The 14445-nt window shown below is 43.0% G+C and overlaps 1 protein-coding gene across 1 annotated transcript in view; it reads right to left on the bottom strand.

The window, feature by feature from the left end:
- Nucleotides 1-565: 565 nt before the first annotated feature.
- Nucleotides 566-14445, bottom strand: part of GNA13 (G protein subunit alpha 13) — a 29159-nt gene continuing 15279 nt past the window's right edge. The window contains exons 3-4 of the mRNA XM_032199984.1: nt 9922-9972; nt 566-5503 (exon numbers count right to left, since the gene is read on the bottom strand). Coding sequence (XP_032055875.1) covers nt 4931-5503; nt 9922-9972 — 624 coding nt within the window. The 3' untranslated portion in view covers nt 566-4930. The remainder of the gene's footprint in view (nt 5504-9921; nt 9973-14445) is intronic.

The following is a 14445-nucleotide window of genomic DNA, read 5'->3' as shown; positions in this document are numbered from 1 at the left end:
TTACAGCTTATGTATTACCATTATCGACACAAACATTCATATGAAGAACTACCCGTATACATCAGCATGACTTGCTCTGAGTGTTTTCAGAGATTTCATGTTCACAGCACGCCAGGCAAATCTCAGGCCTATGAAGGCTGACAAGGAGAAATCACTGTTTTGCTGCAGAACAGCCAGCGAACTGTTTCTGGAGGAGGCTGAGGCTGGCTTATTCAGAAAACAGCTAAAAATAATTAAAGAAGAGCCTAACTCTGCAATACCGAGATACATGATTTATACAGAGGCTTGCCACCCACACCGACACACACAAGCGTCATCAGTATTTTAAATATTGAGTACCAAACTGGTTGCCAAACGCAACTTCAGCAAATTCACTTTTACTGTAGGAAAAGCAATCAGGAATCAGCACGAGCTCTCTTAGCAAAGAGCTTGCTGGGGACCAGAGACCTCCACGGGTACTTCCTTTGTTTGAAACACAAGACGTGGCTGAAAGGTAACAGAGAAGTCAGTTGAAAGCCTCCACACACTGAGGACAAATCCAAAAAATGATTTCATCATACCAATATGAGGCTGTATATGTTTATTCATTGTCAGTAATTTTTGTACACAAGGCAAATATTAATAGCTGAAAGGCAACACTTTTGGAGAGTATGTACAGAGCGATGTACAAGCAAATGGAAGAGGTTTTAAACTAATTGATTTAACCGTTTTATAAAAAGGAAGCGATGCTTTTTCTTCTAAGCCATCCCTTAGAAATAACTTATTGCCAATCTTAAACTAAAGCAAGGAGAAAAAAAAATTTACAATAAAAAGTAGTCCCTGGAAAGTTTATAAAAAGTTAAACATATAAAAGTGTAAGCCACAAACATTTATACAAAGCTAATACAAATCTTGGTTTTGTTAAAGATCTATGAGGTTGTTACAAAATATATTTTTACATAAAGGCTTCACGTAAGGTAAGCTCTCACTGCTACTGGAAGCGCAGGAAAGCGGTTTTAAATAGTCTGCAATTCATTTTCAAGTACAATGCAAAGAAATTGCAAAATGGCACTGTATTGCAATGCTGTGTAATTAAAAAACAACTATGTTAATTAATGGTACCATCAAACAGACAAGACCTGTAAAGTTCACTTGTGGACAATTCGGTATGGCATGAAGCTTCCGATCTGGAACAGGAAACGTTACTGGCGGAAAATGAACAATTTGCAATCAACCTTGAAGAGAAACAGCTAGAGGAGTCTCCTGATGGCAACGGCCACATCAAACGCGTACAGTTCTCAGTCTTTAAGCAGTGAGTTGCTTCTAAACACGACGAGCAGAAGCAGTTTGATAAGCTCTCCGAACTGATCATAAATACTATTATTAGCCAAGTGTCACGAAGCTTGAAACACTCACCTCATCTGAACAATTTGCGAGGATAATTCTGATGGGCAGAATTTAAAGCCACTTACTAGACAAACGAGTCCAATATACAGCCATTGAGATCAATGAACCCACCTTTTATCTTTTTTTTTTTTTTTTTTTTTCTTAAATCAGTGGGTATTCCAAAAGAAAGCTTTAAGTCTTACACAAGCTGATGGCTTATGCTCCCACATACAAGACATAAAAAAGTACAAATTTTTAAAGCCCTGATGAACAGCCACAGTTTGAAGGTATCAGACAACGCAGCTGAACGCACCGCAGCCGGGAACAGTCCCAAAAACACCGATTTCACCTTCACCTACAGGAGGACTGGACAAGACAGTGGTATAAAGTTTTGTGAACCTTGCTTCCCCACCTTCACTGGAAACATCTCCTGCCTCCGTACCGCAGACTGGCTGCCGCTAACGAGCGTGACTCTTACCAGCCACGTGTGACTTGTTCGCTTGCCTCAAGCTTCAGAAAAATAAAATCAGTCTGCTCAACAACATCAGCCCTTCAGCTCTTGTACCAAAATTAAATCCCGCTATGAAGGAGTTATATTTAGAATGAAATCAAAAAGACAGACAACAGTACGTGATGTGCTTCTTTTCAGGTAGCTAATGAATAGTGAGTTTGGAGACGGAGAAGCCCGATGTTGATTCACGTTGTTTACCCAGCACGTTAACCTAGGAACCATGTAAACAGTTACAGCAAGGCTGCTTGCCTCACTCCCTGGAAAGAAGTGGGAGTGGGAAAGGCAAGTGATTTGATTCAGTAAGTTCATTAAAATTAATTCATTGCTGCCTGAGATTCACATAGTGCTTTTATCTCCCAGGGCCGACTTTGGCAGAAGTGACCCAGCATTGCTGGGCTCCCCTCGCTACCTCGCAGGCCCCGGTGTTCACAGGGAAAATGATCTGAAAGGATTAAAAACAGGGAGGGGTTGGGTTTATTTTTTGGTGTTGGTTCAGGGAGAAGCCTGCTGAGTATTTTTCCTACTTTAGCTAATACCAGAAGTGTCCAGTGCCTTGGTGATACTGATTACATCCTTAGACTGACATCAGTTCTGAGGATCTTTAAGTAAATTAACAGGTCCCTAGACAAAAATTCATCAACACTTCACATAAAACTGATTTTAGACTGATTCCTGGTAGTATTCATCATCATCCAATACCCAGTCTTTAATCATCAAGTCTGACGTCCTGCAAAACACGTACTACAGACCCTCTCCAAATTAATTATTTTAATTAGAGCAGACTTAAGTCTCTTTTCAAAAGAAACTTGTTCAAACGACTGTCAGCAGTGGAAAGAAAAAAGTCTCTTACTCCTCCTGTTGATTTGTTCCAATGGTTAATTGCCCTCACTCCAAGGGTGTGGGTTTGTTCAACTTCTGCTTGCAAACAATGGACTTTGTTACACACTCGGAGGCTACTGGACAGAGGTTTGTTGCCTGCTCACACAGCACCTAGAGCTCAGCCAGATCAACCTGTAATCCTTCCCCAGGGAGGAAAAGGGAGAACTTTTGGACCCTCGTTACGTGCACGTTGCCCAATCCTTCAAAAAGGGCTACAGAGGGTATTTAAAGGCCTTTAGTTCACCCCTCTTGAATTGCTGACATATGAACTGAAGACAAAACCCAAAGTAATCATATTCATGCCTGCTACGGAGGCAAAATCTCCATTAAATATCCCCATCTAAAGATTGTATTAATCCTCTTGACATCAGTGCTGCACTGACTTCCTTGAGAGGATTACGCACTGACTTCTCCAAAGCTCCTTTCAGAACCCTTTCCTCCCAAAATAGTGCCTCACCGCAGACACTGCAGACTAATCTATGACTACTCCTTGGATGATATAAAAAAATAGAGGTCTTTCAAAGCACTTAACTAAATTAAAACACACCATTCCCCTTCTACGGGCAGGAGAATGAGGTCCAGAGATGTTAACACAACTTACAGTCACAGCGAGGAAAGGCTAAGTTCAGGCGATGGGCAGTTTTCCTATGTCCTAACGTGCTCACAGCTGCAGGGACACTGCTCCAAGCAGTGAGGATTATCACGTCACTCCTCTCGCCACCCACGTGCCGTGTTAATAAATACTCCTTGAAGGAAACATTGGCCAGCATCACAATCCACAGGAATTTGCCAGTGGCAAGCTGAACAGACTAAAGCTACAGCCTGGGGGAGACTTGGTAGCGGCACTACTTAAAAACACGTTGGCACCTTGGCGAGCTCACTCAGATGCATGCTGCATGAGGGTTTCTGGGCAAGAAGCATTTTCTTATTTTGTAATCATATGGCAACAGTACCCCCACCCCCCAAAAAAAATTTGAAATGGAACTTTTGGTAAAGTATTATTAGTCACAGCCAGCACTCGGGAGCATGCTGTGCAACGGATTTGGCTCAAGTACACTTCGGACTGGTAGACCCCATTTGGGAAGTCTCCCAAAGAACCTCATCAGCTGAAGCACGTTCTGCTGCGATATGTTGGTTTTTCCCTTTAAAAAAAACATTCATCTTCACGGTGTCAGCTACACAAGGCCTCTGCTGGGAACACAAACGCTCATAAGGCCACTGAAACTGCTGTAGGAGGACAGAACACAAGGAGGCACTTAGGTCTGCGAGTACTTCCATCCATCACCAGATGCTTACCGACTGAGAGGAGGCACACTACGATAACCCAGCGATATATTGAAGCGCTTCAAGAACGGTAAGGTACCTGCACGTAACATCTGGCTCGTGAAGATCAGAAATACAAGTTTAGCTTGCTCCCCCTTCCCACATCCGAATTTCAGGAGGACCATCTCATAGTGCTCTGTGCTTCGCCATGGCTCTGAGACGTGGAGTACTTACGCTGCGAAGGAGTGGAGCAGTGTGCTGTGCCTTTCGCTGATCCCTCGTCTCGGGACTGCTGCCTGCACGGGTACTTCCTGCCAGATGTCTGTAGTTCCCAACCTAAGTATTTTTAAAGCGTATCCTAGTCAAACCCCATGCAAAGATTTATACTTGAATAGGAAGTACGTTACACCCAGGAATTCTAGCTTCAAATACACGATTCCAGCAAGGGATTTGTGGGTTTTCTAGCCAACAACAGACCTGAGAAATCGTAAGTCAGCTACAGTATCACAGTCTTCGTTATGAAGTCAAATGTGAAAAGTTTTCTCCCCCCAAAAATTACTGCCAAAGCTTAACAATTGCAACGATTTCACTCAAGTTTGGGCTTGGAATTCTGAAGGTGGAATGAATTTTCTAGGATAATGTACATGTTCTTCTCAAAAGGTCAAATTTAATCACTTTACAGGTAACTTAGACATAGGTCTGCTATGAAATTACAACTTGAGTCAACTTGAAGCTACACTGGTAGAGATTAAGCCTGAATTACTGCAGAAATTGGCAATAATGTGTTCAGCAGCAGCTTTTAGCCACATATCAAGAAGTCTGACAGGATCTGAATTTCTCTATTCCTGCTGTAAACTCCTAGTTAAAAAAAAACACACAATAGTTACTCAAATAAAAATGTCTCTTTGCACATCACTGTAGCATAAGCTGCTTGAGGTTGTCGTGAAGGATGGTATCCTTGACATCACGGAAAACTAGCCGGATGTTTTCTGTGTTAATAGCAGTGGTGAAGTGGTGGTAGAGGGGCTTCTGCTGCTGGTCCCGGCGTTTGGTACGAAAACAATCCACCAGGAATTTTTGGACATCTGTTAAGCAGTGGGGATCCCCTTCAAATTCTGGAAAATAGTCTTTGATGCTCACTTTTTGTACTTTTTCCTCAAGCAAGTCCGTCTTATTTAAGAAGAGAATGATGGAGACGTTGCTGAAAACCCGGTTATTGACTATTGTTTCAAAAATGTTCAGGGACTCCGTGAGGCGATTCGTTTGCCGATCCTCCATAAGCACTTGGTCAAACTCACTTGAGGACACGAGGAAGAGTATCGATGTGACGCTGTCGAAGCATTCAAACCACCGTTTCCGTTCTGACCTTTGGCCACCTACATCAACCATTTTGAAAGGAACATTTTTTATTTCAAAGTCGTACTCATGAATCCCTTTTGTGGGTCTTCGTGCCAGCAGGATGTCTTGCTGTGAGGGAAGGTAATCCTAAAAAAATAAAGGAGTTTGGTGATTAGGACACAAGGCACAGGCATGATGATCGCAGCTGACCTGCAATCAAGAGCAAGCTTGCAGGGGAACAGCATGAGCTTTTGAACAAACGCACACACGTATGTATATTTCTATTCCAACACAAGCATTTTGTAAAGATCTAGAGTCTAAAGCAGGAAACCCACCCCATGTTAAATCTAACATTTGCTACCCGCAGAGAACTGAAGCTTTCCATTCGCCACATGACAAGCATCCCTGAACAACCCTGAAAGGTGTCCCAGCAGCTCCTTGCGCCAGTTCCCCTCATTCTGGATTCTTTCTGCTTCATTCATCTTCCCATAAATCTGGGGGACAAGCTTGGCACCAACACCAGAATGCAGCAAATGGGGTCTCACACAGGTTTCTCAAACCAATACCCGTGGTATTATCCTATTTTAACTGTGGGCACTCAATTTGCCCCATGTTCTCCTGCATACTGCACAGCTGCCTCAAAAAAAGAGCTGTTTAAGCAGGGGCTGTTCGAGTTCCTGCAGTTTTTACACAATCATTGTCAGCAGATGCTTACGAAAAGCCAAATTCTTATTAGTCAGCTTTTGATGGCATGAAAAAATCAAGACTCATCCTGGGGATTTCTTCACTCTAAGAATTACATTCTTCCATATGGCCCAAGCCTTGTGCTATTTAACAAGTGCACCTATAACAGCTGGTTGGTGCCGAAGCCTACAGCTTTCTTGTTCCCTTCTTACTGAAACTCTTCCTTACATTTTTCCAGCATTTCTCATAGCTTCAGAGGGAGTGATTTGGGTTTCGGAGCCGGATCTTTACTCTCTTCTTAGTGAATGATCTGTGGCCTTCCTTTGGCACTGCCAGCTACCAAGCCTGAAGCTTTTATGATGTGTAAGGCAATAGCCCACAAAGGCTGATTCAACTACTAACCTGGGAGCTGGGGGCAGGAGGCAAACTACACGGTAATTTGAATACCAGTATTCCAAATTTAAGGGAGCTCGAAAAATGTGACCCACAGCCTTAAGAAAGCAACTTAAATATCATAAGGGAAGTGTAATGCTCCAAAAATTCAAGGATCAAGTTCCTTTACTATGTAAGCTCGAAAGTGAAACTAGCTGGGCTGTTTTGTTTGAACTCCTGAGTCTTTATTTGGAGCTGCCCAGGACTAAGCCCCGTATTTTTATCACGGCTTGCAATCACAGAGCAGTTCTCCGAAGCTCAGGCTCCCCACCCTGCACTTTTTGCTGTCCATCTAATACACATCTCGAGCCTGCACCACCCAAATCTATAGGCAGTTCAACTGTAAAGCAGCACCAACTTCTCCTCAAAATGAGCACCAGACATACTTCCATCCTCTTCTGACAAAAAAAAGAAGCAAATATAAAGGGTAGTGAGATTTTTGATATTTGTTAGGTTTATTTTGGGTCTTTGCAACCAAAAACTGTTAGGGAGGGAGACCAACAAGAGGAATCCTGTGGGCTACCAGAGGAATATCTTGTGCAATGTGCTCTAGTGACCCTGCTTGGCAGGGGGCTGGACTGGTTGATCTCCAGAGGTCCGTTCCAACCTCAGCCCTCCTGTGACTAAACAGAGCAATGACTATCAAATGGCACTGGGTGCTTGGAAGGATATTTTGAGTAAAGTTGACTGTAAACACTTTGGGAAGAGAAATGTTGCAGGTTCAACGCTTATTTCCATCTTACAAACATGTATTTTTTATTCAGGAAGTCGGTCACAAGGTCTCAGAACAAAACCAGAAAGCCTTAGGGAAGTTCAGGAGTGACTGCTATCCTTAAAGTAAATAAATGAATAAAATCAAATAGGAAGAGCCATATACATAGTCTTCACTACTGGAACGAGGACAAAGCAGACTCTTCTGGGAGCCAGCCCTGGCCATTTATTCAGTAAAGCTTTCAAGAAAAAAAGCTTATCCCAGAATTCCTGACAAATTCCCTCTTGAGCATCATTATTCATTTAAAATTCCTTCTACACTTGCAACCACAACTAAAACATTTTCAAGTGCTTTCAACTTCTACATGCACAGAAGAAAACCTACCACGTTTTATCCTTGATAATTGGCTACTCTGATGTAACAGGCTGCAAATGAGTGCACTGGAAGTCAAGTGCTTGGTGTAGAGACATCATTTGGCTACTGGAGGCTAAAAACAACAGCTCCAAAAGAGATCTCCCAGCCCTTTAATGCTCTTTTTGAATGATGATCCTGTTCTTTACTCCCTCGTGCAGAGATCCTTTGGATACTAGCAGCTTGCTCCTACAGCAGTTCAGATACAGCCCTTTGCTCACTGCTGATCCCATGCTCTGTGTCTGAAGCCTGCAGCACTAGGTAAGTCCTGGGCCAGCACCTAGGATTATTTTCCATGTCCTTTCAGTGTCTCTCCAATGTTAATTTGTACTTGTCCTGCAAGCATCTCAATCCTCTCTACTTTTCTATACTTTTCCCACTTATGTTGACTGTTTTGTCACCTTTTTTCCTCCTTTCTGTGCAGCTCAGCTTGTCCACAAGCATCAGCTCTTCCCAGGGATTCAGACTGACACTGACCCCTAAAAGTGACTTCAGCTTCTTTTCTACCTTTCACTTTCTTCCCAAATTGTTGTCCTCCTCAAATTCACTATGGTCTGCTTTCTTCAAAAGGAGAACTTTTGGTTATCGGGTAGCTATTTCAGCTATCACATCACTGTTTGCCCAGTTAAAATTGGCATTTAAGGTATGAGTAAGATCCAGCCACACCATGGAAACCGATGTCTTGTTATGAGATACTTTGAGTAAGTGTAGCCTGCCCTGGCAGCGGAACTCACAAGGAGTTGCAAGGAATCCAGCCGACCCCAGCCACTCTTACTCTGCTGAGCTGATTAGATCTGAACAGTGAGTTCTTTTCCCTATGTGCTCTTATCAGCAGCTCCCTTTTTGGCATGAGGCACGGGAGCTCCTTTTTGGCAAGAGGCGCATGAATTGGAGGTCTCTCTGTTTATAAGCAATTTAGTTGCAGGCCAGCCTAGTTGTATCCGCTTATCAGATAAGAACAGTAAAATACTTACATTAATACAGTTTGAAGAAACAATCATTAGACAAATCTTGCATATAGATAAGAACAAACCAGAAGAAGCTATCAAATCTTTCACTCTCAGTAACAAAACGTAGCTAGCGCTTTTTCCACAAAGACCTAACATTTTTGAATCAGATCTTGAAGAATCCTTTGTGTCTCAGTAGCATTTGGTCTAACTTTAAATTGGGAATGCTGTAATTCAGAGCTCAGCACTCCCACAACAGTATCAGAGCTACAATTTGTGTGCACACATACCTACATAGATTTTTTGTCCTTCAAACTACTGACCTCTAGTTTTATGCTTTAATCAAAGGACAGATCAAAGTTTCTAGTACAGGATTCTTCTCTGAATGAGAAGCTGCAAAGATCCACACCCAAGTGTGCACAAATATGCGGGGAAAAAAATCTTTGAAATTAGAGTGGCGTTGGATTCAGAGGCTATGAGAAACCCACCAGTAATGGTAATTTAAGTAGTATGTTAAAAGTGAATGCAGTTTTTATATTCTCTTGTAACTCAAGACCAATAAAAATTCAAAGAGTGCTGGAGTTCAAGCAAGATACCTGGGAAGAGCATGGACTCAATAAGATGATCACCAGTGCTCTATTTAGAAAAAATACTGCTTGTCTGCTTTGAACTGGCTGGCTCAAAATTTATTTATCTGCTGAAGAGAAAAAGAATCCTGTTACATCATGCTTAATTTTACTTATTTGAAGTGGTTTGGATCCCTTCATTATTTGTTACCCATCAGCTGGAAATGACCATGGAGAAACCACCTCCCCATGGAGTTCAAGCTGCCATCCCCTTTTAAAGGCAATTTTTCACATGCTGTTTCTGCAATACAAGACTAATGACTATTGGCACACAGCTTCATCATTGAAGCAGTAACCAGCACTTTATCTAAAAGTATTCTACAGAAGTTTCGGCTTTTTCCCCAGAGAAAAAACATTTTATTCCATAGGAAATCTGTTGACTCTAACTACAGAAAGGTACCCCGATTTGTATGCTGATTTAGCTTCGTGTTTACAAGTGGGTATTCAAAAATAAAACAACAACCATTTTTGGATATCAATGCATGCTGCAATGCCACTTTAACAATTCTCTGACTGGACAAACATCTGTAACTTGCTTTTTGTTCAATTTCCATAGAAATTCTATTGCCAAAGACACTTGGCCCTCACAACGCCCTGTGTTTCTGACGCATCACTGATGATCTGCTGAGATAATGGGACAGGCAAAGTCAGCTAAAGTTACTGGAGTAGACACAAAATTACATTTCATCTACTTAAAATCCAGAGATTAAAGACCAATTAAAACTCACAAATGGAAAAAAAACACAAACTTACTTGTTCTCCAAGTTTATCCAAATTGTCCAAAAAGTATTTTACAGATTCCCCCTAGAAAACAAAGCGAAAGGTTAGTTAGTAAGCAGAACACTTGATTCTAGTGGTTTATATTCTGAAGTCCTGTTAATTCACCTGAATCTAAACTGCTGGAAGCTTTAAATACTTTTTTTTTTTTTTCTCTTAAAAAGCAATCCTAAGTGCACAATTGAAGTTATTTGAGGCCAGTTAATATTTAAGCTTTATAAAGCATAGGCTGCCACAGTGATGGTAGTTAAATTCTTTCCAAGTTTAGAATCGCTAGGTAAATCCTACTGTGTTATTCATAGGGACTACCAAAGAAGCAACCACGCCTTCATTATGAAAAGACTCATTCAATTCTTCCAGCCCTTTGAAGAGTCTGCACATACAGGCACTCAGAGGCAAGGATTAATCATGGGAGATAAGTTAATTTATAACTGCATTGCCTTAAGGTCCCATTCATACAGGTACTCCCCCTGCACACAACAGACGATGGGCAGAAGAGAAACCACAGCAGTTGAAGCATTTTGGTGAACTTTCACGTCAAAAACCAAGTAGGACAAGAACCCCTTCCTTGGGATTAGCAATCAGAGCTCCCTCCACGCAGCAATACTGCGTGTTAACAAACCTACCACACAGCCTACCTTCCAAATCAAGCCATCATTGACCTTGCACGTAGTAAGGTCGGTTCTTAATGCCTCCAGAAATGCACAACTAAAGCTTGTGTTTGTAACCCTGACTGTAGTCAGCCCTCCAGGCCTCTGTTAGGGTGCTGACATTAAGGAAGAACCCTTACAGGGATGCTGCTGGACCTGAGTTCAATTACAACAGGCAAAACACACCAATTAAGATCATCGCAAAGTAAAGTACCACCTTCTTAGGATTCTCAGCTTCATGACAGAAGCAGAAACGTGATTCCTTTTGAAAGCTCTTGCTAACCAAGCTGTAACGTCGCTTGCTTGTTATTAATACTCAAAGCGAACCATCTGTGCTCGCACTCTGTGGACGCAGAGCAGGAATTCTACAAACCCACCACGTATCCAACACCAGGGCAGCTACCCCCAAGCCAGACAAGTGAACTAGGACAGCAGTCACACCTCAGTCATGACTTTCCCCTCACTTGAACTTGCCAGATTTATCTAGGAAGACTATCGAATCTCAGTATTAGTCTGTCATCTACGTAGCAGTGCCAGGCTAGGGTAAAGTAACAGCACAAGAAGGGTTCTGGCACACACCTGAGCCATGCCCCTTTGCAAGGTTTGCAGGTGATTCAAGAGTCACTTCGTGCAGGCAGCTACTGCACCTTTACCGTGCACTCTGAACACCAACCTTTATCTAGACAAGGCTGAAATGTGCCTTGTGCTCGACACACCTGCAGGAACAGAGTCCATCAGCTATCTACTACTTTATTCTACTTTCCATTCTGACTTACATGACCGATTCTCTCTACAGTGATGAGCTGCAGTGGTAACACAGGCCAGACTGCTGGGGCACAGCAGCAATCACTTGCCATGACTGCACTGAGCACTTTATACCTACATCTTTTCCAGCACTTCAGAAATCAGTTCTGGTCTCAGTCCTGTAAAGAAAGCGTAGGTGGAAGCGCTTTCCTGTTCCACAGGCAACAAAAACACAAGCTTGATGCACAAATCTATCACGAGTACTTCTGCTTAGAGCTTCCTTAACAGGAGTAGCAGGGTCAGAATTCAGGCCTTCCAAGTACTAAAACCACCGTCTTCAGGTGAATGTTAAGGCAAAATAAAAGTTAAGGTCAGATTTAATTTCTTGTTTAGGTTCTAGTCGGAGCCGAGAACCCTCCTCCCCCACATGAGTAAGTACGAATTGGCCAGATTTCAGACTCGTTAAGTGGAGGCATTCATTCTAGAATACCTGGGCCTCAGAGGCTGTAGGGCTGTGTGTGTGCATACACATATTTTAATCCTAGCTCTTTTTGCATGCTACTTACAGCAATGCTAACTCCCTGAAGAAGCATTAACTCCACAGTGCTGGAATGCACAACTTGCTACCTCTCCTGTGAATCCCAGGGCTTGGAGCAAGCATGCAAGTGAGCCACTGCCTGGAAAGGTCACAAAGCAACAGAAGCAGCTTCCCAAAAGAAGGGATTTCCAGAAAACACACAAAATACATTGTCCTGTAGCAATGGTAGTGCTCTAGGGGCACACATCCAACATCAGTGAAGTAACTGGGGAGAAAACATGCTGAGAAGACTGCTCCAGCTCTTAGGCTGTCATGGGTCAAAGTCAACAGCAGATAAATATCATGGTGGCTGGTGTGAAACTCAGGAGACTGAGCTATAAAAGCCACCAGCTGCAAGCACAGTGAGGTTAGAGCAGCAGCAGCAGACCAATTTCCCTCCTCCACATCAGCAGCAAACTGGACCTGTATTATCCTTGAGGATAAAAGCTGTTCAGTCATTGGCTTTTATCAATTTGCATGTGATCAGGAACTCAAAAGACCTTCAAATTTATCTTCTGTTCTTCCCTCTATCCCAGACACTCCCCATGTCATACAGCTGCAAGCCAGGGGCTTGACTTGAGGTAATTTTTTCCCTGACCTGGACATTTTCACATTGCAGGCCAAACGCTGCTAACCACTGACACTCCTGAACAGACAAACTGCCACGATTAACAGATTGTTATCAGAGAGCACTACTGCAATACTGAAGGGTTTTGACACATCTTCAATAAGCTTTAAAAAGGCAGCACTATAAAGCAACCAAGCAAGGCTTTAGATAGCTTTGCAGAGGTTGGAGAGCTGTATGTTTTATGTAATGATTAAGAGAAACCCACAGGAAAAAAAAAAAAAGAAAACCAAGCAAAGATTTACTACCAGCAATTAAAGCTGAGTAAGATGATGATCCATTTGCAGTCTCGTATGACAGCAGGTCCAAAGACAGTTTCGGTGTTTGACTGTCCTGATACTAGATAGAGGACGAGGTCTCGCACGGTGAATTGATGACATGGGCTGTATTTAGGCAGTTGGCTTCAACGTCCACCTGGCACGTTCTAGAATTTCCCTTCAGACAAACTGTAAGCAAGCTGCTTTACCTGACAGGACTCGAAAAAAAGCAGCCGGGTTTCCCCGCTCTGCCCCAGTAGCTCCCATGCGGCTGACCACGTCCTACCCCTGCCACGTGGCCGCCGCAGCAGCAGCTCGGTGCTCCAGCGTTCCCAGCCGCGAGACAGGGGAGCCACCCAAAAACAAAACTAACAGCTTGAGAACTGCAAGGTCTCTCTCCGTTGAAGAAGTTGGGTTTTCCAGTACATAACTGTTGTCTTTAAACCCACCTCCTGTAAGCACAAAGCACCAAACTCCAATTTAAAAATCTAGTTAAGGCATGGCGATGCAGCCAGCTCACTTCGGGAGCCTCTTTCTACACAGAAGTCCTTAACAGGTCACAAAGCCAGAAATAATGCATCTTTAATTCTATTTTAGGGGTCAAAAAATGTATCAGAAAGTACCTGTGAGAATTAGGAGTGAAGGGGGGAAAAAAAAAAACAACAAAAAACCACGTGCTGATTTGATACCTGATATAAACATGAGGTAGGGACCAGCTGCTCTCTGGTACCCAGCTTCTCGTCCAAGCTAAACACAGGACTTCAGGCAACTGTTAGAGCACAGCCCCTGAAATTTAGGGCCACGAACACGTTCACAGAACACATTACATCATATAGATGGTGCTACTCACATTATGGGAAGGTCTTAAATTAGCCCCAGGTGAATTTATTTTTTTAATGCAGGTGAGCCCTTTCAAGTCATTTTTACAGTCAGCAGCTCTCAACTGCAAACTCCCGAGGTGTGGCTGAAGGTTACCAGCGACCCGTTCTGCTACATGGACCACGGCACCGAGCCCCTCTGACTTGTCCACTGCTCGTTTCCTCCCGCTGAGCTCCGAGCACAGGCCCAAAGACGCCAACACAAGCAGCAAAGTCACACGTGTAGTGGGCTTGAACACACTTCTTGTGCACGTGTTGATGTACAGCAACTTGAAACGACAAGCGCTGTGACAAAGCCATCTTCCTGAACATGTGCTGCAGAAACAACCGGCCTCTGCTAGCTTCAGACATCTCCCCGTGTCAGACAACTGTGCTCTCCTACCTCCAGTGCAGGATTTAAGTAAGCCGTATTAGAATCTTGGATTTGAAGCGATCGCTTTGCTGGTAAAAGATGCCCTTTTTTGTTCAGGCGAGGCATATATATTTCAGCTGCAACCCTCCAGCCTCCTCCTGATTCAGAAATGCATGTAAACCACAGGAAGTTGACTGTTAAATAACTTTATTCATAACTGTCAACTATTCCATTTTCAGAAAGGTTTGAATCAAAACAGCTTGTGTGCCTCCTGGAGTCTTATGATCCTTACTGAGGGAAGTCAAGCCAAGTCGTTTTATCACGAACACACAAGTGATTTATAAGAAAGCACAACTAAATCATGCTCTTATCAAGGTATTTGACATTAGAACTACAGCTTCCCCTCCCACTGTGTTC

Source organism: Aythya fuligula, chromosome 18 (assembly GCF_009819795.1).
Source record: "Aythya fuligula isolate bAytFul2 chromosome 18, bAytFul2.pri, whole genome shotgun sequence".
NCBI classification, from domain to species: Eukaryota; Metazoa; Chordata; class Aves; order Anseriformes; family Anatidae; genus Aythya; species Aythya fuligula.
This window is presented reverse-complemented; position numbering and strand designations above follow the sequence as displayed.